General features: G+C 36.4%; 1 protein-coding gene across 1 annotated transcript in view; it reads right to left on the minus strand.

Moving 5' to 3' along the window:
• Nucleotides 1-267: 267 nt before the first annotated feature.
• Nucleotides 268-25,435, minus strand: part of LOC110020297 (protein ENHANCED DISEASE RESISTANCE 2-like) — a 32,799-nt gene continuing 7,631 nt past the window's right edge. The window contains exons 8-12 of the mRNA XM_020718351.1: nucleotides 20,747-20,791; nucleotides 15,378-15,518; nucleotides 15,187-15,282; nucleotides 14,705-14,806; nucleotides 268-617 (exon numbers count right to left, since the gene is read on the minus strand). Coding sequence (XP_020574010.1) covers nucleotides 504-617; nucleotides 14,705-14,806; nucleotides 15,187-15,282; nucleotides 15,378-15,518; nucleotides 20,747-20,791 — 498 coding nt within the window. The 3' untranslated portion in view covers nucleotides 268-503. The remainder of the gene's footprint in view (nucleotides 618-14,704; nucleotides 14,807-15,186; nucleotides 15,283-15,377; nucleotides 15,519-20,746; nucleotides 20,792-25,435) is intronic.

A 25,435-nucleotide genomic window follows, 5' to 3' on the forward strand; every position in this document is an offset into this window, starting at 1 on the left:
TATATATTAAATGTATTTCAGATAATTTGAACATCAGCCTTGCAAAAAACACTTTCAGCCTTACCCAACTTTCCAACATTTATTATTCTTTTTGAACCTCTTTATTTATTATTTTACACAATAAAACTTGCTATATTTTACATAATTGACGCTGGTATGACAAACATATCCCAAAAACTTGGCAAAAAAATGAAAAAAATTAAAATAAAGAGAAGAGAGAAAACTCCCATTCGAAGCGAAAAGGCCCTGAGGTGGGGCCCAGACAAGGCTATATCCCAAAACTTGGCAAAAAAATGAAAAAAAATAAAATAAAGAGAAGAGAGAAAACTCCCATTCAAAGCGAAAAGGCCCTGAGGTGGGGCCCAGACAAGGCTTTAAAACACAGCTGATGAGGAATAAGTGAGCTGAACGTCTTAGCTTCGTTGCAGCAACCTGCAACATTGTCTGTTGCTAAAGTGATCATGATTTACACAAATTTTATGAAATGTGGCCAATTGAATGCGTCATTCGGTCGATGAGTGGGAGTCGAGTTGTGGAACTATGGCCGAAGAAAGTTCCAAATGCGAAACACGAACGGCTCCGATGAGCCGCTCGGGGAGCTCCTCGTAAGTGTTAGCCTGTTTCAGACCATTATAGAATGTACAATCAGTTTTAGCAGAAAAAAAATGCAGCAGCGGTAACAAAATCCACCATGAAGAATAATTGTTGGCTGCAACATAACATCCAATTCCAACGTATTTGCATATCCAATGCCCCACACTTTACTTTTTTACATTTATACCACCTATATCAAGGGGGGAACCACTCTCTATTTTCAGGGGGGTAACTTTTTTCAATTTTTCATTATGATTCACGAGAAAATGAGACAATTGTAAAAGATTCTCTTGATCAATTGATTCATGAATATATCTAGGGGCGAACCCAACCTCTTTTTTGAAGGGGGCAAACGTTTTTCACTTTTTTGTTATGATTCATAAGAAAATGAAACAGTTCCAAAAACTTCCCTAGACTATATGATCTACGACAAGGAGAATTGCGTGTAACTCAATATTACAACACTCTCACACGTTATTGGCTGCAGCCAAAAATTCCCCCATGACTTTGCCTTGCATAGAAAAATTATTGAAAAAAAAGACCATCAAATTCCTTCATGGCCTCGATAAAGATCTAGATGAAGTTAGGGGGGAGAACCATGATAATTAAACCCGATCCTACCATTCAGGGGTATTTTTAGAAGCACGAAGGGAGAAAAGTAGAAAGAAGATGATGACAGACAATCAACCACACCATCTATTGAAGGGTCAACCTTCTACACTCATAACCTCTCTCAGGATAATAAACCTAGGAATGGATATTGTGAGAAAACTGATCATGTGAAGGAAACATGTTGAAGATAGCACGAAAAACCTACAAATTGGAAGCCATCCAAAATAAAACATGATAGAGAAAATTGTGCAAATACTGTTGTCACAACCAATAACAATGCAGAATTCAGTCCATTCACCAGGAAGCAAATTGAGGCACCATAGGAAATGTTAAGTTATGGTTATAGTTATGAACAAGTACCACAATCCTCTAACGAGCAACTGACCAATCAGTTGGCACACGAGGTATCTTACCTCATGTTCTTAATGTTAAAAAATAAACTAACGCATTGGATAGTCGACTCCGGAACCTCAGATCATATAACGAAAGATATCAATTTCTTCAAAAATTATAACCCATACATCAGTCACTTTGCAGTTCGAACAACAGAGAATTCGTTCTCTCCAGTAGTAGGAATTACATCAATCAAATTGATAATGGATGTTTTCTTCTACTGTGTTCTTTGTATTTCAAAATTAGATTTCAATCTATTCTCAATCAACAAACATACTCGTGACTTAAAATTTTTATTTCATTTTTTTTTAATTTTTATATAATAGATTGAGGAAAAGTGATTGGCAATGCTGAGATGTTGGTGGTCTATATATGCTCGAAGAAAAGAATCTCATCGGTAGACAAGTTCATCCGTCAAATAACATTTCTAAGTCTAGTTCAAAATCTGTTAATCTAATTTCTAATTCCCAATTTTCTTTATTTGAAAGTCAAGTCATGTCAAGGTTTGTCACCTTGGTCATCCAAATTATACTTATATTGAAAAAATATTTTCCCATATTTTTATCAATAAGTTTAATTTCTATAAATGTCAAATGTGTCAACTTGCAAAGCATACCAGACATACATATTCTAAACTACAATAGAAGCCCTCAAATCCCTTTATTGTAATTTATAGTGATATCTGGGGACTCTCTCTAATAAAAAATATAAGCAGGGCATGATGGTTTCTATCTTTCATAAATAATCATACTAGAACGACTTGAATATTCCTTATGAAAGAAAAAAAATCTGAAACCGCCACCATTTTTTAATCCTTCCACTTCATGATCCTTACTCAATTCCAAAGCAAAATTCAAGTTCTTAAAGCTGATAATACTAAGAAATATTTTAATTACATTCTTAGTCCTAATATTTCCAAGCATGTTATCATCCATATAAGTTCTTGTGTGGATACTCCTAAAAAAAATTGGGCTGCTGAGAGTAAAAACAGACATTTACTTGAAGTGACCTGTGTTATTATGATCTTTAATCATGTGCCAAACACTTAAGGGGGGAGCCATACTCACAACCACATATCACAAAATGGTGTTGTGGAAACAAACATTTACTTGAAGTGACCCGTGTTATTACGATCTTTAATCATGTGTCAAACACTCAAGGGGAGAAGCCATACTCACAGCCATTCTATTGATATGTGGTTGTGAGTATGGCTTCTCCCTATAAGTGTTTATGCACATGATTAAAGATCATAATAACACGAGTCACTTCAAGTAAATGTCAAGGCCTACATAACAAAATGTGGCAGACGTCCATGGGAACCATGTCGCATCATACTTGTTCGTATAGCAGGTCTCTAGTGGAGAAGTCGACAAGGCATTATTGATCCACAAGTCTCATTGCCCTTCTTCAGCCAGGAAAGAGAATATGACCGGAAATGCTTCTGTGTGTCCAATTCTAACTTTTTTTACCATGAGCATGGACACCATGTTCTCGCAGCTCCCACTATCGATGATTAGGCTGCAGGCCTTCCTCTTAACGGTGCACTTGGTGTGAAAAATGTTATGCCTTAGCCAAGATTGGCCCCGCTCGGGCTCAGACTGCAGTATTCGCTGAACGACTAATACTTCTACTTCGTCCATATGGAGTTGACACTCTTCTTCTGAACTCCCCTATGATTTCTCATCTACTTCCTCGACGATGCCTTGATCTGTGAGTGCGATGACTCGGCTTGTTGGGCAGCTAGAGGCTATGTGACAGTAGCCATGACACCTGAAACACTTCATGGCTGACACTGTATTGGAGGAACTACCTTTCTCTGACTTCTTCCTGCTCTTTCTTTCCCCTCGGATCTGCTCTATCAGTTCCTTATCCAATTCTGTTAATTCCTCCTGAGGCACTCTTGCGGTTTTAGATCCCCTCGGATATGCTCTATCAGTTCCTTATCCAATTTTGTTAATTCCTCCTGAGGCACTCTTGCGGTTTTAGAAGTAGCAGGTGACTGTTTGGTTGAAGAACAACGGTTGCCTGTTTTGCTTCTGCTGTCTTTCCAGCTTTAGGGCTAGTGTCTGGAAATCCCCCGACGTCCAATATGGTTATAGTTGTACCACATTGCTAATGGCTTTAAACCCCCGAGATATTTGGTGATCCTATGTTCTTATGAATCTGTCAGTTCACACTTTAGCTGCGGGTGACGAACTGGGACGTGAACTCCTCAACTGATGGATCTCGTTGCTACAAGTTGTGAATTTTTAAGAACATGTTCTGACGATACTACGGTGGGAGGTATTTTTTTTACATTGCCTTATTCATCTTCTGCCATTTAGTTATCTTCTCACTTCTTTCTCTCCTGAACCTTCATAGATTTTCCCACCATATGGAGGAATTTTTCTTTAGTTTAATTACAACTAACTTGACTCACTTGTCATGTGGTACATCTTTACACTTGAAGATTCATTCGACTGATTACAGTCAATCGATAAACTCATCGGGGTCCATGTCTCCCTCGAACTCTAGGAGGCCCATCTTAATTCCAAAGTCCAACGGACCTTCATAAGCGGCCTCTTCTCTTGGCCTCCTTTAATATTGGTTATCAAAACGGCGCGACAAATATTCTTCGTCACTGTGATCTTACTTGTAGAATTAATTAATCTCCTCCTCCCTATCTTCCCTTCGGCTCTCCTGATCACAATCAAAGGTAACCTATTCTTGATTTCTAGCTCTGTTAGTTTCCGTTATAGATGACGGATTTCTCGTTGAATCTCTCCCGGGTCGAGCCCAGTGTACCTCTTCACGGTGGCATGACTAGGGATGGGAATCAACAGGAAAAAAATTTGGTAGAGGTGGCTTGGGTAGGGGCGGATGCTAGAAGACCCTAGGATGGGATTAGGTTTAAGCTAGCTCTGATACTAAATGATACCGGAACTAGTAGGAAGAATAATAGAACAAAAATAAACTTTTCTTAATATAGAAATAGGCTACTTTGGATTTTAGATTCCCGAAATACTCTTGAGGAACAATTTCCACAATTTATCATGAAAGATACTGATGCAGATTTCGTGAAAGATTATGTTTTTCCCGAATATACACCAACAAACATTTACTTCAATAATGTCGTTGATGAGATTTTGCCTAAGGTGAAGAAAGGTATGAAATTTTGGTCGTCAAACCTTATATTTCGCAATTTGTCAGCAAGCCGCGGACGATGACCTTATATTTCGCAATTTGTCAGCAAGCCGCGGACTCGAAAAATTATTTCAGAGCATGAGCTGAAAAATTTTGAGACACTTTGAAAGCAAAATTGTTCAAAGGATACAAGGAAAGTACATCAATATTCTAAAGGGACTGGAGCTCCACAAAAATAAATTTTCAGACCACAAACAGGATAAGATAGTTGACCACGTGTTAGACTTGAGGGATGGAGGGCATGCAGGATATTTGAGGACGAGGACTTATTTAAAGCCATATAACTGGATGAGAGGAAAATGCGAGATTAAGACATAATGCGGTTGTTGTTATAACTTATGATAAATAAGGGAATCTCAAGGTTTTATCAGGCATGATGAAGCAAACCTGATGCCTCCACTGATAAAGAAAATAATCAAGAGAGTGGTGACTTGGCATGTGTTGCTTGCAGATTGTGTGTCAAACAACTACATTATCGATATATATGAAGGAGATTGTATTCCTCCACATACTTACCTCCATGATTTCATATAGCCGTTTTGTACTGTTTATTATAAACAAATGCAACATCATGTTTGACACTGAGCTCCAGATAGTTGGCCCAGGAGAGTTCCGAGGACTGCTGGAGACTCCATTGCTTGTGGGATATGTTCTAGAACTTAAAGGGAATGGAGCGGACAGAGCGAAGCATTGTATTCCTATAATATCATACAAAAGGATCTCTATTACTTTTAGAATGATGGATAAATAAATGTACCTTTCAAATACAAGCCAGATATGAAAGTTGAAGGAACTGCAACCCCTCGAGCTATGATGTGCTCAGAAACAACACATCAAGTGTACTTGAAGGAACTTTTGTTTTGAATAGTGCCTTAGGAGATGAGGTTGCTTTTTGTATAGCAACAGATTCAGATACTAGCAGAGACAGTTGAAATACATAGATACAAATATACAAATATAGATTGACACATTATGTTGTATAGTATGTTGATACACATTTTAATATAAAGTTAACAATGTGATACACAGTGGATAACTGTTATACAGTACATGATATACAGTATTTGATGATACATAGTATATGATGATATACAATGGTGATATACAACAATACTAATATATGAACATAGATCATGTGGTTGCTATCTTTGATGGACAATTATAGAGATGTCTTTTGTCATCTCTATATGCTGGTCATATGATTTTGTATTCATTATTTTGAAGATATCAATAAAGAGCAATTTTTCAGCATTCAATAGAAGATTGATAATCTACAATAGCTTCTAATCATTGTGGATGCAGGTTTACACGATTGTAGATTGAGAATAGTTCAACCTACACTAACTCAGGAAAAAAATTGAGTTTTGAGTATATATTGGTTTGTCTCAATTTATTTCAATTTGATTTAGTTAATTGTTTTCTTCATTGGTTTTCTTTGTCTATTTGATTTATTTTATTTTCATTTTGTTTATTTTATTTTAATCTGCTTATCTTTTATTTTTCTTTATTTTATTTGTTTGATTTTCTTCATTTATTTTAATTTGTTTGTTTGTTTAATTTTCTTTATTTGTTTGTATTATTCTTTTGTTCATCAACTCCCTTCTGTTTAAACTGAGAAAAACTCATTCAACAACAGCTGTAACCAATCGCGTAGACCCACATCCACAAAGGTTAGAAGTAATTGCAGCTAATGAATCTTGAATTGAATGCTGAAAATCTGCTCTTTATTGATATCTTCAAAATAATGAATACAAAATCAAATGATTAGATATAGAAATGACATAAGAAATTTCTATAATAGTTCATCGAAAATAACAATAATATAATCCATATTCATCTGTCTGTGTCGCTGTAATCACTACGATATAGCATCATATATTCTGTATCATCAAATAATATGTATCAATATGTATTGTATAATAGGTATCCATTTTATATTATATTGTCAACTGTATATCAAAGTGTGTATCAACATACTGTATATAAACCTACTGTGTCAATCTATATATGTATATTTGTATCTCTCTATATCAACTGCCTCTATCAGTGTCTGAATCCAAAGTTATGCAGAAAACAATCTCATCTCCTACAACACTATTCAGAACAAAAATTCCTTCAACTACACTTAAAGGTGATTTGATTCTGAGTACATCATAGCTCAAGAGGTTGCAACACTTACCGTTTTGGATTTGGCTTGTGTCTAAAAAGTACTTTTGTCTCATCCATCCTTCTAAAAGTAATGGAGATCCTTTGGTATGATACTGCAGAAATACAATACTTCACAATATCCTCTCTATTCTCTTTAAGTATTAAAAGAGATCTCACAGGCAATGAAATCTTCACTGGTCCTCGGGACTGTCTTGGGCAAACTATCTGGAGCTTAATACCAAACATGATCTTGCATTTGTTTATAAAAAACAATACAAAACGAACACATAAAATAATGATGGTCAATACGTGGAGGAATACAATCACCTTTTTTATACGCAATCTGCAGGGAACAGATGCTAAGACATCATTCTCTTGATCATTTTCTTTATCAGTGGAGGCATCGGGTCCGCTTCATCATGCCTGATAATACTTTGGAGGATTTCCTTATCAAAAGTAAAATTATAACAACAGTCACATTATATCTTGATTCTGCCTTTTTATCTCATCCACTTATGAGGCTGAGAATAAGTCATCTTCCTCAAAAATCCTGCACGATCCCTATCTCTTAGATTGAACACACAATCAACTATCTTATCTAGTTTGTGGTCTGAAAATGCATTTGCGTGTAGCTCCAGTCCCTCCAAAATATTGATGTACTTTCCTTGCATCTTCTAAAAAATTTTGCTTCTGAACTAACTAAAAATTTTCCAGTAAAATTTTTCGAGTTTGCGGCTTATTGACAAACTGCGGAATATAAGGTTTAACGACCAAAGTTTCATCCTTAACTTTATTCGCCTCAGGCAAAAACTTCTAAATGACATAATCAGAGTAAATGTCTAACGTTGTGTATTCGGGAAGTATATAATCTTCACGGAATCTGCATCATTACCTTTTAGGACAAATTGAGGAAAAGAATCCTTAAGAGAATCCTCCGGGAATCTAAAATACAGAGTAGTTGAAACAACCCCAGCAACAATTGTCTCAAACTGTCGTTTCTCCTCTCGCTCGTACATTTTATGAATACGGCGATTGCAGTTCCTTCTTTGTGTACGAGTTTAGCTGACTTTTTTGGTGGTTGAATCTCCAACTAAACTCCAATTGCAGCACTAACAAACTCCCAGGCTAACATCATGACCATTGACTTGACTTGGGCAGCTTCAAAGTTTTGTCAAACTAAAACCTCGACCTCCTCTTCAATAATTTCTCCAATTTCCTCTTCTTCGTGACAACTTTGTCTTTCTTAGTTTTAAATTCTAAAACAGACTTGTAATTACAAATTTCATCCCGACCAACAATGGTTAATAGTGGCCCTTCATATAACATATCTACTTGATTGGAATATGAATCAAAGCTAATCACAGCTCCTCCAACCTTTACACGGTCTAACATGAGATTTATGCTATTCTTAAAGGTACATGTCATCATCCTCTCGCCTGACATTTTCATGCAAAAGTACAAGAAAAAGTTAGTGTTGGGTTGAACATATTAGAACGAAGGACAAAATCTCATGCTTTAAGAAAGATCGAAAATGAATTAAAACATAAATTTATTAAAATTTGGTGAAAATTCAATTTATTTCATCATTTTTATTACAATTTGAATTTGAACCCAATTACAGACAATCACAACATGGTGTTTGAAAGAACAATATTTTATTGCCACAATTCGTTCTTGAAAATATCACGATACATAATATTTTTTCAAGTATCTTCCGTTGATTGGGAACATGGATATTTTTCCTTAACAGTCCACAAGTTCATAAGAGCCTCCAGAGTAAATTTTTCAACCACGAACGATCATTGCAAAATTGGCTCAAATTTACTTTTTATTTTGCATGGTGCAATAATAGGTCTTCTAAGAATAAGAAACAAGTCACTGACCTTAAATGCCTTCAGACGAACCAGTTTATCGTGGGTTTATATCATATTTGCTTGAAAAAAACTCTAGATTCTGTCAACGCTTGCTTTTTAAATTATCGAGTACTTCATCTATTATCTTATTTGTCACGGCCGCTCTAAGCGACAAAAGTTGTACTTCAAGAAGAAGCATAGCCTTAGACCCATACAAAAGAGCATACGGTGTGAACTGAGTAGAAGTAATGAATGTTGTTTTGTAAGCCCATAAAACTTTTAACAACTGGTCGTGCCGTAGTTTCTTATTATCGCCCAATGTTTTCATGAAAATCTGAACAAGAGTCATGTTAAAGGCTTCCGCCAGACCATATACCTTCGGATAATAAGTTGTAAAATATCGCCAATTTATGTCGTGTCTTCTAACGAAGTTGTTGATTTTCATATTTTTGAAAATCGTACCGTTATCAGAAATAATTCTTTGAAGTACACCATAACGGTAGAGGATGTGATTCTTAAAACATTGCAGAGCATTATGTGATTTTACTTCTTTGAGCAGTATAGTTTTTGCCCATTTCGAGAAATAGCCCGTAGCGACGTAAATAAATCAGTGTCCATTTGAAGATGGATGATCTATAGGACTAATGACATATGTGCCCCAACACTCTAATAAACACAACGCAATTGTCATGTTGCATATTCGAAGGTTGATGTACCCTACCTCTTGATATTCTTCATTCTTGAATATGATTGGTGAGCGCGACAAAATCCTAAAGGCAATTCTTTTACAATTTCTTGAGCTTCTCATCTGTTCAAACACCTTAAACACATCTGATCAAAATATCTCCTATACAGAACATTATCTACTAAAGCATATGTCAGCGTTCTCTTCTTGATTTGATAAGCTACTGACTTATCATCCGATAACTTTCCCAATTGTAGATATTCTATGAAAGGCAGACACCAATCTTCTATAATTTCATTAACTATTTCTATCGTTTCTTTGTTTCCCAGTTTATGCAAATCCCAGTTTATGCAAATGTCCATATTAATCTGCGAAAGAACTTGACATCCCTGTATTAAAATATCAATGGAATCTTCTTGTGAACATGTGAATTCTTTGGCGAGCTTAGCTAAAGCATCTGCAAGAGCATTTTATCCTATCAGAATTATGCACCTCGCATTAAGAATCTACTCTAATAACTATATCATACAGAGAAAATACTGTTGAAGTCTGCGCTTCAAAATTTTATATCTTACAACAACTTGATGAATAATCCCTATCGGGTTTTAAATATTATTATTCATTATTCTCATTAATAATTTCAATTCTAATCCAATTATTAAAACTTCATATTCTGCCTTGTTCGTACATGATTCTGTCGAGTGATAAGAATATCTTAGCATTTCTTGTTCCGGTACAATAAAAGATCAGCTTGATTCTTAACTTACTGAGCACTATCGTCTGTGATTCTTTATCCTTTTGTGCTGACAAAACTCAATCAAAGTACATTTCCCAATATTGATGGTTGAGGTCTTCTAAATTCATTATTTGCCCGTCTAACAAGTTACCGTTGAGAGGAGACTCAGCCGATAGCTTGTACATCACGAGAAAATCTGCCAAGATTTATTCTTTCATACATTTCCCAATGTTGATGGTTGAGGTCTTCTAAATTCATTATTTGCTCGTCTAACAAGTTATCGTTGAGAGGAGATTCAGCCGATAGCTTATACATCACGAGAAAATCTGCCAAGATTTATTCTTTCACGACATGAAGATGCACAAATGTTATATCAAATTGCAATAATATCACCAACCACCTTGTTAACTTACTGAAAAACGTCGATCAAAACATCAAGTATTGTAATGGATTAAACTTTGAAATAAGGTTAACCTTGTGAGAAAACATAGTGTTTAAGCATTGGGCAACATAAATTAAAGCAAGAGAATGTTTCTTAATAGGAGAATACTTTACCTCCAAGGGTATTGGTGATGACTTAAATAATAGAGAACATTTTCGTACCCCGTCTTTGACCTGAGCTAACAAGACTCCAAGGGAGTCGTCCAAAACAATGGTATAGAGTATCAACGGTCTATCAGAAACAGAGGTTGCTAACACCGGAGGTGTCATCAAATATTGTTTAATGCTTCCAAAAGCATGTTGACATTTATCATCCAAATTAAACTTATTATCTTTCTTGATCAACACAATAAAATGCTAACACCTAGCTGACAGGTTAGAGATAAAATATCTTAGGTACTCCAGACTCCGTTGAAAAGATTGTAATTGTGTTAAGCTCTTGAAGGGCAACATTTTTAAAATGGTTTTAATCTTTCGAGGATCGATTTGAATTTCGTGGTGATAGAAAACAAATCCTAAAAACTTCCAGAAGGTGACACCAATTGTACAATTTAGGGGATCATTTTATAATTAAAGTCGTACCCGTTCAAAGGCAATTCTTAAATCATTTAAGTGGTCGTCCTTTTGTCTGCTATTGACGATTAAGTCATCCACATAACACTCAACCTGGTAGTGAATGAGTTTGTCGTAAATCCTCGTCATTGCCCGCTGGTAAGTCGCACCAACATTCTTCAATATAAAAGACATTACTGTGTAGCATTCTGTAAACTGTAAATTTCTCTTCTTCTGGTAGTTGAAGCATGACGATCCATCCATGAAATAGAAGTTTGTGCGAGACGACGCAATATCTACTATTAACTTTGGAATTAGCAATGCAAGCTTGTCCTTTGGAAATGCTTTGTTCAAATCCCTAAAGTCGATGCATACCCGGATCTAGCCTTTTTTTTTTGTGCAACGTTGGCTAGCCATGTTGGATACTTTTCTTCTCGGATGAAACCAGCGTCAATTAATTTCTTAACTTCAGCTATGACTTATTGCTCAATTTCTCGATGCATCATTCTAGGAGCTTGCTTGTCTGAAATTGCAGTTTGGTCTAATCCCAACTTATGACTTGCATTTTCTGGAGCTAGTCCAGGTATCTCTTCATAACTCCAAGCAAAACCGTTCTCTGACAATAATTTGATCTTTTTTGCATATTCTTCTTCGTTGAGAAGTAAACTGATAATGGTTGGTCCTTGATATTTCTCTGTTCCCAAATTAACCACTTTAAATTTGTCAATTATTGATTTGATTTCTTTTTCAAACTCTGATAGAGCATCATTTATTGGAGGATCTTCAAAGTTCTCTGATGCTTTTGCATAGACTTCATTCGAATTGACAGTAACAACCAGACAATATTTCATAGCATCAACTAGCCAATTATTTTGAACCCTATACCTTCTTTCAAGTTGAAACGACTCTTGTTATTCCAAAATTCTTCAAAAGGGTGTGATTTATCTTTTAACCATTGTTTAGACACAACACTATGCTAACAAGTTTCTGAACACTAGAAGAATACCATTCAACAGACAATTCTATTAATTATGAAGAAGTGTCTTCTTCTAATTTTACATTAGTTTCATAACTAGAAGCAAAAATCATGGTGAAACTTGATCGACTTTATGCATACACCATGCACTTTCTTAATCGCCAAACCCTCAATTTTATTATTAGTAGAAATTCAGATAAGTGTCGTGGCTTGTATATAGTGATTGATCTTATCGTACATTGACTTATATTCACATTTATTATCGTCTTCCAAGGAGATCTATAACTGTGGCTTCTTTGATTTATTTTCCTTGCACTATTCTTGTATATGACTTTCAAGTCAATACTGATAATTAGAGTCTTCTTCTATTCAACAATTTTGCTATCTCTTCCTTGTTTTTGTCCCCGGCCTCGAACTCGACTAAGAATTCGAGTTCTAGAAGAGTCTATACCTTCTCGTTACAAAGGAGCGGTGGGAGGTTGTCAAACTAGAATTAGATGGTTTTGTTCTTCTCTTTTCATCTTTCAAACTTTCTGAAATTTCTTCTTTATTTGGTACATCTCAAGAAAAAACTGTCATTTTCAGGGGAGTGTAGTAAGCGGCTTTTTTGTGAATCCCCACTTCATGTATTGAAAATGACTGTAAATCTCCTTTTATGCAGTACTCTTTGTCCTTCATAAAAATACTTTATGCACTAGTGCAAAGATGAAAGAACCATCATGTGTTCATAAAACCATGGTCGACTCAATGGGACATTGAACATCTCAGAATCCATGATATGAAATTTTACAGTCATTGCTAAGTCACCGATCTTCAAAAACAATGTGAATAACCTAAGTGGTCTCTCTCCTTTATGGTTGAAGCATCGTAAAATCACCTTATCAGTCGTTCATTTGCGGGCATCAATATCCAAGTATGCCAATGTATATAAATTCATTATATTTGATGGAGGCGTCGGGATCCACTAGTACTTCAGAGATATCATCGTTTCAATGAAGTCGCCAGAAAAATATGTTGGTTTAATTTTAGCTGAAAGGTTCAATTTTGAAAATACGACCAAACATATCTTGAATATTTGATTGTTAAAATAAACTAACACAACATTACAAGTAATTTATCATCTCCAAATATGAGAATACTATTTAATAATGGGTACAACTATTCAAATAAGAAAATTTAGAATATGTATTTGGTCTGCAAAAATACCAATATATCTTTCATCTATCTGATCTGAAAATTAGATATGATAAGATTATCTGAGTTGCTAATTTTCTATATACACAAACCCCTAAAGTTAATTACATCTTAAAAACTGAGATCACTTAAGGAAACTCTCGATTAAGATTAGGGTTATGTCTTCAATAATTCAAATTCAAGTTTCCATAATTGATTATAGAAAAATGAATTGGGAAAGACTCAATTTGGAACAGTTATTTTTAGAGCTCAAATGAACAAAAAGTAGGATATATTAAAGATACTGAGAAAACCTTAGTAACATCCCAACTATCTTATGATTTGACTTATACATTTTTTAAAGAGAAGTTATTGCGTTTCAATCCTGAAATTTTATGTAGAAATTTAGGACTTATATCCTACAATATAAAATTGTGAGAAATACAAAGAATGTGAGAGTTTATGTCGTGCTAGACGAACGACCTCAGAATCCTAAGACTAAATGTGATATTCACCGAAAAAAGTGAAATATCAAAAACTTAGTCTAAAGAAAGAAACACAAAAATAAACATACATAATGGACTTATAATCCTGTCTAGAAATGTAGTCATTTAAACCACAAAAACGCGTTTAAAACCATGAAGATTAGTCACAATGAATGAAGGATGAGAAATGTTGTTTATTAAGAATTGTAAGTCTTATAACTTAATCATAACAATCAAGATGCCTAAAATTATGTATGTTACGCAAAAACGTCCTAAAACTAATGCGGATTTATTTTAACAATTTAAAATTAAAGATTTTAAAGCTTACCACACACCATTTTATTATTTTCGGTTAATTCTTAATGTCGAGCGATCAATAACAAGCTGTGAATAGGAATGCATGTCCTTGATGATGAATGCGTAGAAAATATGCCTTGTCGATGGATATTAAGTCCCTTCATTATCTTATGTGCAGTCATAACCATTGCTGAACCCATGATGCAACAATATCATTCATAACCAAATATTACCACAAAAAAAAAGAAATTTCGTGATCCATAATTATTAATTTCTTTTGCAGAAAATGTTTTAATGATGACAACCATGCCTAAATTATAGCTAATGCATGAAATTTTGATGTGAAAAAGTCTATGTATTTAATTCATTCACTATATTTTCATTGTTTTCCAGCATAAATAAATCCTTGCACGTACAATGATATTACCTCACCACCACAAATAGTTGGGATGTCTAATGATAATGTGATTATTTCAAATATATATATATATATATATTGAAAGCCTAAAGGCGAATTGTGCATCAAGGTGAACTAAACGATAATTTTAACTGGGACAAAATGGCAAATGCAGGTACCTGTATAAGAAAGGCCATGTCAACTACCAACGTAGTAATAACACCAAAGACGAGCCCCAGAACTCCATTGGCTACAGTAGAAGAACCGATATCAATATCAATCTGCAAGAGTCAACCCCCTTAGGAATCTCAACATCCAACTCATTCGAGGATGGCATTTCAGTTATCAAGGGAAATACTAAAAATAAGATCGTGTAGCATAAATTATTTGGAAATTCACAAACATACCGAACAATTCATATGTATTTACATTTCTAATACCCGAATTTGATACTTACACTTATAACATCTTAGTGTCATAAACCAATACATGAAAAGATTTCTTTCACTCTAAAAAAAAATAGTTATGGTGGAATTTTTTATGTGATCTTAAAAATTTTAGTTGTATCCATGTAAATATAAATTATTAGGTGTTACATACGCAAATACATAAGAATTATGTGGTATGTATGTAAATGCCTATTATTATTTCTTTTTCTTACTTCCAAGTACTTCGGTCCACGAATATAGGTACAATCAACGGCTTTTCCTAATATGCATGGGGTGCTTCCAACACTCTGGCGAACTATCCAAGAACCCTGGAAAAAAAAATTTCGAAGTCAGAAGAAGATTCCTCAGAGTACCTAAGAGATTTGGAACACAACTTTGATAGAACAAATATGTCATAGATAACCTTAGGAACAGAGGGAATTAGCTTGAATCTACTGTTTCGGAATTCATCATCACCATCAACAAAATGCTGCAGCAATGACCCAGCAACTAGTGGTTTTGACACAAAGTAAAAGACCATACTGTAATGACTTGAGCCTGGTACCTGAAAAATAAGAGGTTATTCTGTCGTGGTGAACACAACAACTACTTAAAAAATGGGATACTTATATAAAGACCACCCAAGGGCTATGTATTTACATATCAAACACCTCTACTTTACTTTTTACATTTAGACCACCCAAATCCTTCAATATCACATCAAAAATATAACAGCTTAACTTTTAAAAAGTGAAATGCATCTTTTCATGCATATGTAAGATGACAAATATGTAAAAATTAAAGTCCGGGTGTTAGATGTGTAAATACAATAGAATTAAGTGGTATTTATTTAAATCTTCCTTAAAAAATAACAGCTATAAGGAGAGAGCAAAACAATTCTAGCATCACTGCAAGTACTTTGGTCTCAAATTTTAGGAGGCATAAGAAATTCACAACTTTAGTCGCAAATTCAAACCAAGCCAATTGATCATAAATGCCACAAAAAGATGTTAGTGTGGTACAACATAATCTACTAATTCTCATTACAGCTAGTTCTATATTTTCAAGCACGTTACAATTCAAACAGCATATCATTCATCCACAGAAGTTCATCAAATTTCGTTAAATAACAATATAAACATTGAAAAGGAAAATCAGTAAACGCAAACATTGAAAAGGAAAATAAAAGTTGGTTTCTTGAAATGAGAAAGAGGAGAAAACTTAAGAGAATTGTTGTAGATTGAAGGGAAAATAGAACCACACACCTTTTGTGTAGCCTTACAATATTTAAACTTGGAGCTAATAACAAACTTCCAAGAAAAAGACCTAAAAATCAGCCAAGAAAATAACAAAAAATAAAATCAAGAAAAATAGGAACTAACTCCTAAGATTAAGGCACAAACTTGACTCAATTAAACCTAGACTTAATAAGCAGTCCTAAGCATCTATTCCAACACTCCTCCTTGCTTTAGGACCTGCGAACACCAAATTTTTGCCTTAGAAACTCAAACTTGCTGATTGGAAGTGACTTTGTAAACAAATCTGTCAACTGATCTTCAGATTTGCAGTAAACCAGAGTCACAAATTCTTCTTTCTGTACTTCTCTTAGAAAAAATAACTTGATATTGAAATGCTTAGTTCTCCCATGAAAAACAGGATTATGGGAAATGGAAATGGCAGCTTGGTTGTCAACAAAATCCTCAGTGCTTTATTTCTGCTCTAGATTGAGATCCATTAGAATTTTCCTCTGCATATTGTCATTCTTCCTCTTGGGAGAATCATCATCCAAGTTGTCGGAGAAAGGGGAGCTTAGCAGCTTCCCGGGGAGCAGTGAATTATAGTTTGATTTAAGAGAGCCTGTACTCTCAACTATTCTGCCATTGTTCCCTGGTGTGAGAACTGTTGCTGCTGCTTTAGCTACCTTTCTACATTGGTCTAACTGCATCCTAAGCCTCCTCAGCTCAGCCTCCATCTCTAATTGCACTGCCTGAGTTGCCTCAAGCTGCTCCAAAACCTTTGTTGCCTTCTTGTTATTCTTTTCAACCTCCCCATTGACAACACCTAGTCTCATTAGTGCTTCTTGTTCTGCAGCTTTTGCTCTCTCAGCATCCAATATAGTTGCAACATAATTCTCCTGATGCTCTCTCTCTCTCTTGACCTCGGATTTTAGTTGTTCATCCATAATGCTTTGCAACTGTGTCTCCTTATCCAAGAGGTTTGCTTTCAGTTCTGTGACTTCTGTAGTAGTCTTTATCAGCCTCATCTCCGAATTAAATTGGCTCGCCATTGCCTTATCCATTTCATATTTCAATTCGTCATTCATTCGTGACATGGCTGAGAGTTCTGTTTCCATACTCAAGATGCGAGCTTTTAAATCTAAAAGTTTTGCAGTTGTTTTCTGTAAGGTTGACTCCAGTTCTAATTCCCTCAGCCCTGCATCAACTTTCACATGCCCAGCCATCTCAATTGATGATTGAATCTTCATAGTGCTTTCAATTTGTTCCTCATGCATTGGATTGAGTGAAAAACTCCTCTCTATCATCTTAACTTCAAACATCTTTTGGCCTGTAGCATCCACTATCACACAGGTCTTCTGCATTAACATCACTTTGAATCACTTTTCTATTAATTGACCAACACTGAGCAAGTTTTGATCAATATCTGGTACATAGAGAACATCGGTGATCAACTTGATTCCTGAACAGCTTGCAATGACTACGGCGCCCTTTCCTTTGACTGCAATATATTCACCATTCCCAATTCCGACCTTCTTGGACTCGGTGCTCTTCAATTCCTTGAACAACTCCTTGTCATATGCCATATGATTAGTGCAGTCACTATCAATGAGCCAATTTTCACTAGTTTTAGAACTTGTGAAACAAGTTGCTACGAAAAGATGGTCATCTTCTTCTTTGATCTGCCACTTGTGACTCATCTCCTTGTTGTTGATCTTTATTCTTGCAAATGACAGCTTCATGTTCCATTTGATTGCACTTGTTGCACTTTGCTTCTGGTCCTCTCCAGCATTTGAAAGGAGGATGACCTTTCTTGCCACAATGTTGACATGGAGGGTAATCTTTTTTTTATTTATAATCTTTTATTTTTAGTTTTACTTTTGTTCTCAGGTGCATAGCTTTGTCCACTTGTTGCTTGCAACTTTTTGTTCTTGAGCCACCTATTCTTTTCATCATCTTGATGCTTGACTGGTAGAGCTCCTTCGACGGCTCCTTCTTCCCTCATTACACACCTCTGCTCTTGTACTTGTAAAGCACTTAAGAGTTCTGTCAAAGCAATCTTTGACAGATCCTTCGTGTTTTCTAAGGCGGTGATGGTAGCCTCAAATCTTTCAGGCACTGTTACAAGAATTTTCTGAACAATCCTTGAATCTTCCAGAGAAGAACCCAATAATTTGACACGATTTGCTATGTTGAGTAGTCTGTTAGAGTACTCATTTATGGTTTCTGTCTCCTTCATATTTTGCAATTCAAAGTCACGAACCAAGTTTAGCACCTGCATCCCTCGAATTCTTTCATCTCCTTCATACTCGGATTTGAGATAATCCCAAATCCCCTTTGTCATTTTCAACGACATGATATGAGTGAAGATTGTGGGGGAAACTACAGCAAATAGGCAAGCTTTTGCCTTGGACTTCTTCGTCTTCTTCTCCTTTTGTGCTTTAATTTGTGCTACGATGGGATTTTCAGGGAGAAGAGGAATGTCATAGTCTTCTTCCATTACTTCCCAGAGATCCAAAGCTACCAGGTAAGTCTCCATGTGAACTGCCCAGATCCGGTAGTTGTCTCCGTCAAACACTGGTGGAACAACTGAGGAAAAACTAGCTTCGATCTCCATTGCCTCTCAAACTCGCACACAGGTCCCTTAAGAAGAGAGCTTTGATACCAAATTGTTGGTTTCTTGAAATGAGAAAGAGGAGAAAACTTAAGAGATTGTTGTAGATTGAAGGGAAAATAGAACCACACACCTTTGTGTAGCCTTACAATATTTAAACTTGGAGCTAATAACAAATTTTCAAGAAAAAAACCTAAAAATCAGCCAAGAAAATAACAAGAAACAAAATCAAGAAAAATAACAACTAACTTCTAAGATTAAGGAACAAACTCGACTCGATTAAACCTAGACTCAATAAACAATTCTAAGCATGTATTCCAACAAGCCGTGAAGGATAAAATATCAAGTACCATAGAGAAATGCTCATTTTAAAATAAAGCTATCACCAAATTATGAAATATTTTTATCCATCAGAAGTTTCACCAAATTTAGTATGTGAAAGCATTCGTGAGAAAGGTAGAAAGAATGGTGGATTTGAAAATTTAAAGCACAAAATAGAACAAGAGCTAAAAGCATAAAATAATAACACAATTTTGAAATTCATGCACCTAATTTAGTACTCTAGGGGCATATAAACAATAAAAGCATCATCCACCCCTTCTGCGTTTGTCATAGAAAAACAAAGTGACAAGTACTTGTTAGGCTTGATGCAGCCATGCAATGGGCTTGGGCCATGTTTCTAATAATAAAAATTTTTATGTTGGCCTGACCGCATTTTTAGCCAAATTTGGGCAAGGATCCCCATAGCTGACCTGAGCTGGAAATCTCACGCATGCATCAATTATATCAACTCCAACAGACCCGATAAAGTCAGATTGAGGTCCAAACCACTAGTTCAATCATTAGGTGGGCAAAACTATGCAAAGCTCAAACTTTTCTGTAATAAATAAGTAAAAAATTTGGTTAAAAATAGTGTCTTGAAGATATAGACTAAACATCCATTGTATCTTGATTTTATGAGTAAAATCCTCACGTCCAGAAATGAACCTTGCATTATTAAGAAAAAATAATTGGAAAAAAATAAAAAATAAAAAAATACAAATCGATTAGTACCATCATCAATATTATTGTTATTCTTGTTATTATTATTATTATCATAATTGGATATAGGTTGACTTGGATAAAAAATGCTGTTTGACCTCTCATTTTCTTTTGTTGTTGATCGTACAGTAATAAAACCTTTGACTTTTGTCCTATGTGGCAATACTGGGCCACCAATCAGTAAAGTAAGAGAAAGCAACGGAAGATGGTGCATCTGGGTTAAAGCATGAATGAAGGAATTCTGCAATACTTTTTGCAGAGAAAAATCATATCACTAATTGTGTATTTGCAGAAAAAAAATCATAATCACTAATTGTAATCATGTTGAGCAGGAACCCTTTGACCTGCTTCGGAATTCCTGCGGGTTTCAATCATCCCAGCTTCAAAACTGCACTTACCATAGGTCTTTATCAATCAGATAGGAACATTTTAAAAACTTAACATTACCAAGAATTATTGTTAAATTTATAATCTAATAATATTAGAATTTTGTTAAAAGTTTAGATGCAGTTGTTCTTTTTTAGTTAGGCATAAGCTTTTAAAAAGTCAACTAATCCAGTTAGAAGCCAGAGATCAAACTATGCATAGCAGTTCAGATCAATCACCTTTACCAACCATCTCACTATCAATATAACGCACCAAAACTAGCACAACAGATAATTGTTGCAGAATTAACCGAGAGAGTTAAGTTGGTATTAATTTGGAAAATGAATGACACATTACTGGAAATGCATTTAAAAGCCAATTGCATGTTGAATTAATACTTCTATGCAATCAGTTTAAAAACCCCTCTACTATGGCATTCTATTTTCAAGCAGGAAGCGAAAAATACAGAAGTGACCAAACAATGCCATTTTATTCCCATGCAGGAATGGATAATAAATAATGTAGGAAGATACTTACTTGAACATTTATGACCAAAGTGAACAGCCCTTTCTCAGAGGCAACCTGCATCAGCAAATCAAAGGAGAGAAGTTTTCACAAAGTTTACATGTAAAGGTAACATTCCCATAAATAGTTGCACTACAAGCGGAAGCATTTCTCCATCCATAGAAATCAAAAGAAAAGGGAAAATAAAAAAGCAAAGGTGCATTTACATACATAGCACACAATTCTTACGTATTTACATACCTCACACCTAAACACACACTGAGCACTGAATTCTTCAATATCACACAAAAAAATAGCACTATTACCGCTTTTTAAAAGTGAAATATACCTTTTCGTGCATAGGTTTAAAGCACCGAAGTGCTATGAAGTCTTGGTATGAGATATGCAAATAAATATAAATTGTGTGCTACATATGTAGATTTCCCAAAACAAAAACAGCTGAATTCTAGATAGGCAAAAGACCACATATAGATGAGGCATTGATATGCACACCAAACTTACACAATGAAAATTAAATAGATTTCAAAGAAATATCATTAAAAAGAATTCTGTCTCAGCAGACTATTCAAAGGTTTGAATTTACACAAGCCTGATTTCATGCGAACTTACAGGGTTGCGAAGATTTCAGAACTTGTTTCTTTAAAGATGCATGCTGAAACTAATCATCTAACTACAAGAAATCCAATATGTCTTTACTAGTTCTCCCCATCCTCCATGTAAATAACTGCATCTAAAAAAATAATAATAGTGTTGAATCTAAAAGTGTCTGGGAAACACAGCCAAAGAATTAAACGTTCCACTAGGAAGTGATTAGGAAGAGAGAAAGAGAGATAGTAGTATTAGACAGAAGAAGGAGAGTGTCTTATTCATGATATGGATTCCTATTTATTGGTCTAGGTCTCAATATTACAAAAGTACATATTAGCCCCCTTATTATTAACTTATCAGAGGGCTTTTTGATAATTATTGAGTTATTTAAATATAATAAGACCGGGAGCCGATTTGATCGATGAGGGTTGTCGATCGCCAAAAAACCTTGATTTGATCGATATATAGTCCAAAAGAGTGCTCCCTATCGATCGTTCTGAAGGTTGATCACCGCCCTGCCGAAGTTTCTCCTAACGCCTTCTCACGATCGTTCGAACAAGTTGATTCCTTCGCTAATATTTATCCAACAACGATTATCGAAGGTTATGCTCAATCATCCGCATTTGCTTTCTGAGCCGCTCTTTGCTTTGAGATTTGCGCTCACATATTTTTATGTATACATATTTAGTTCTCCGATTTTCTTGCTTCTCGAAGGCTGTACAATACACGATGATAAGAGAATTTTTTAACACGTATGAAATAATTAAATGAAATTATTGCACAATAATGAACTTCTCTGGATTTCCGTGCACGGGCTTTTATGATAAACTTTGGCGCAAGGGATATTTTCACCATCTCCGTCTCTTCTGGCTCTTTTGTCTCGTGTTCTCTTTACGTGTTTTTCGCGAAGTCTGGCGAAGAGCGCCGCCTTTCAATAAGACTATCCTCCTCAAAGCTATGAGCGATATGCGGGTGCAAACTCATAAGTTAGACATGAAGCGTAAACCAGCAGGTGAGGTATCCGTGGAAGGGGTGAGTAAAGAAAACTGTGCTTAAGCCAGGGGTCGGTGATCGCAAGAGCTGACCTGGTTCTTCCGATTTTCTTGTGGGCTCTCCCCAAGAGAGGGTTGTAGTATAGGCTAGAGGTCATCCAAGCCCAAGAGAGGGTTGTAGTATAGGCTAGAGGTCATCCTGAGGATCATCCTACGAGACACTCCTGATGTCGACTTGCCCCCTCCTATCATGCACGAGGGGGTGGTTCAGCCCAAATGGTCATTCTCATACGATCAAGGAGCTGGTGTTTGGACGAGCAGTCACTACGCTCTTATTGACAGGGAGATCGAGTGATTCCTTGCCAATCCTTTGAATGGAGACTACCCCTCGATTTTAATCGACATGTTATAGTCTCGTGTCTTCGAGAGGAACTTAAGGTCAATGGATAAAAGGGATATGTTCCAAGCGGTCGACCATTATCATACCCTTGCCTAGCAGGCTTCGCATTTCCGAAAACTTCTCTTAGAAAAAGCAGAGGAGGACGTTGGACGATATGTCACGAGGCTCGGAAGTTGAAGCGAAAACATTCTATGGCGGAAGGGAGATTGAAGTTTTCCCTTGAGGAGCGAAAAATTGATGCCCTTCTAAAGGAAAATAAGGAGTTGAAAGAAAAATGTCTTTGATGGTCACCATGGAGGCATATGTTGAGAGTCTTTCTCGTAAGGTTACAGTTGGTACTTCTCTCGCAATCAAGAGTTCGTAAAGCATAAGCTGGGGGATTCTAAATGAAAAAAAATGTAGGAATTTGGGAAGCTTCTCTCGGATTAAGAGAGCGGGGAAGAGTCTGCGTATCGGGAGTTTGCTGGCGCCGAAGGGACCAGGTAGGAAGATTCTAAGGAGTCTTCAAATGCTCAGGGTTAGAGCGGTCTCGTTTCGTATGATTTTGTTCATTTTTGTTTCTTTTTTGTTTCGTTATAAAGGAGTGTTAATTGTAATTTGCAAATAAATGGTCGTAATACATTGAAATTTTTTAGGTCGGAGGTTTCATTATCCTGACCTTTTTCTCCCTTACTTCCCTTACCTGATGATTGTTGGAATGCATGAGTAATTTCAATTATTATTAGTTGCTGGTGAGTGGGCAAGCATTTCGCATATATGTTCGTTGTAGACTCTTCGAAGAGCTTGTTATTGGTGGGTGTTAATGTCATAGTTAAGGTGCATGACTATCGTTTGCGCACCCCTAGCAGTGTTTGTCGATGTTGGATGCTAACATGTAAAGTAGGGCACAGGACGATCTTTGACACACCCTCGAGGAGCTCATCGTTGTCGGGTGTTGATACATCCCATAAGTCACAGGTGATGGTTGGACCACCCTAGCAGAGCTTGTCACTGTCGGGTGCTAACGTTTAAAGTAGGGCGCAGGACGATCGCTCAAGCAATCCTCACCGAGCTTGTCGTTGTCAAGTGTCGACGAGTCTCATAGTCCACAAGCGATGGATAGACACCCATCGCAAAACTTGTCACTGTCGGGAGCTAACGCTAAAATTAGGGCGCAGGACGATCGTTAATGAATCCCTCGCAGAACTTATCGTTGTCGGGTGTCGATGCGTCTCATTGGCCACAGACGATGGTTAGGCACCCCAGTGGATCTTATTGTTGTCGAGTGCTAACGCTTATAGTAGGGTGCAAGTCGATCGTCGACGCACCTCTCGCGGAGTTTGTCGCTTTCGGATGTTGATACGTCTCATAGGCCACAGACAATGGTTAGAGTCCTCTTACGAAACTTATCACTGTCGGATACTGCCGCCTAAAGTAGGGCGCAAGATGATCGTTGACACACCCCTCGCGGAGCTTGTTGCTGTCGAGTGTCGATATGTCCTATAGGCCACTCGACAATCTTTGCATGGATTGATAAGTTTTTAGCCAACCGCGAAGCCTATTTTCCGAGCGTAACTGTGTCAATTCCCCGAGCGTAATTTCATCAGTTCCCCAAACGTAATAGCGTTAGTTCACTAGGTGTAAGATCGCCAGTTCCCTGAGCGTAAAAATAATCAAAGAAAGTACTATTAGTGATATTGAATATGTAAAATCTCAAACTTTTATATGATATGAATGTAAAAAAGCCACTTTACTATAATGAGCTTTTAAAAGATAAGAATAATTATACAAAACAATTATGACAGTGTTCCTTCTACAAGTAGAGATACCTCTAAGGGAAGAATTTCTTTAGATCGTCACCACTCCAGGTTCAAGAGACATCGTTCCCTGCAAATATCTTCAGTTTGTATGCTCTAGGTCTAGCTCTCAGGTGGATGATGTAGGGGTCATTCCAGGTTTGATCCAGCTTCCCGATAGCTTGCTCGTTGGCCGCGGAGTCGGCCTTCTTCAGCACCAGGTCCCCTAGAACAAACTTCTCTTTTTTGTACGTGTTTGTTAAAATATTTGGTTGTCCTCCGCTTCACCTCTTGTTGTCAGAGGGTTGCATTGGCTCGATTCTCCTCGACCAGATCTAGGGCGAGTCTGACTCCTTCGTTGTTCGCCTCAAGCCACTCTCTTAGATTTTCCTCGTAGAAAAGCTGAAGCAGAGAGTACCCTCTGTCTGTGGTTTTTGTATTTGACCGGTAACATGGCTTCCATTCCGTGGGACAACATACAGAGGATATATTCGGTGGACGTGGATGGCGTTGTTCGGATCACCTAGAGTACCGAAGGGATCAGGTCTGTCCATTTGCCTTTTGCTCTTTCTACCTTATTCTTTAGCAAATTTAGGATGATTTGTTTGCGGCCTTGGCATGTTTGTTAGTTTGAGGATGATGTATAGAAGCAAACATGAGGTTGATCCCTTGACTCTTACAAAAGTCTTGAACTCCTTTGTCGACGAATTAGGTCTCATATCTGCAACTATAACGAGCAGTAATCTGTATCGGTAAATCAGGTTAGTCTAGACGAAGTTCCAGACTACTTCCGTCGTTATGTGTGTCAGGAGCTTTGCTTCTACCCATTTAGAGAAATAGTCAACGACCACCAGTAGAAACTTTCGATGTCCTTTTGACGATTGGAAAGGTCCCAGCATGTCGAGGCCCCACATGGCGAACGACCAAGGACCGATGATCGGGTGAA

The sequence above is a fragment of the Phalaenopsis equestris genome, unplaced genomic scaffold (genome assembly GCF_001263595.1).
Source record: "Phalaenopsis equestris unplaced genomic scaffold, ASM126359v1 Scaffold000094, whole genome shotgun sequence".
Classification (NCBI taxonomy): domain Eukaryota; kingdom Viridiplantae; phylum Streptophyta; class Magnoliopsida; order Asparagales; family Orchidaceae; genus Phalaenopsis; species Phalaenopsis equestris.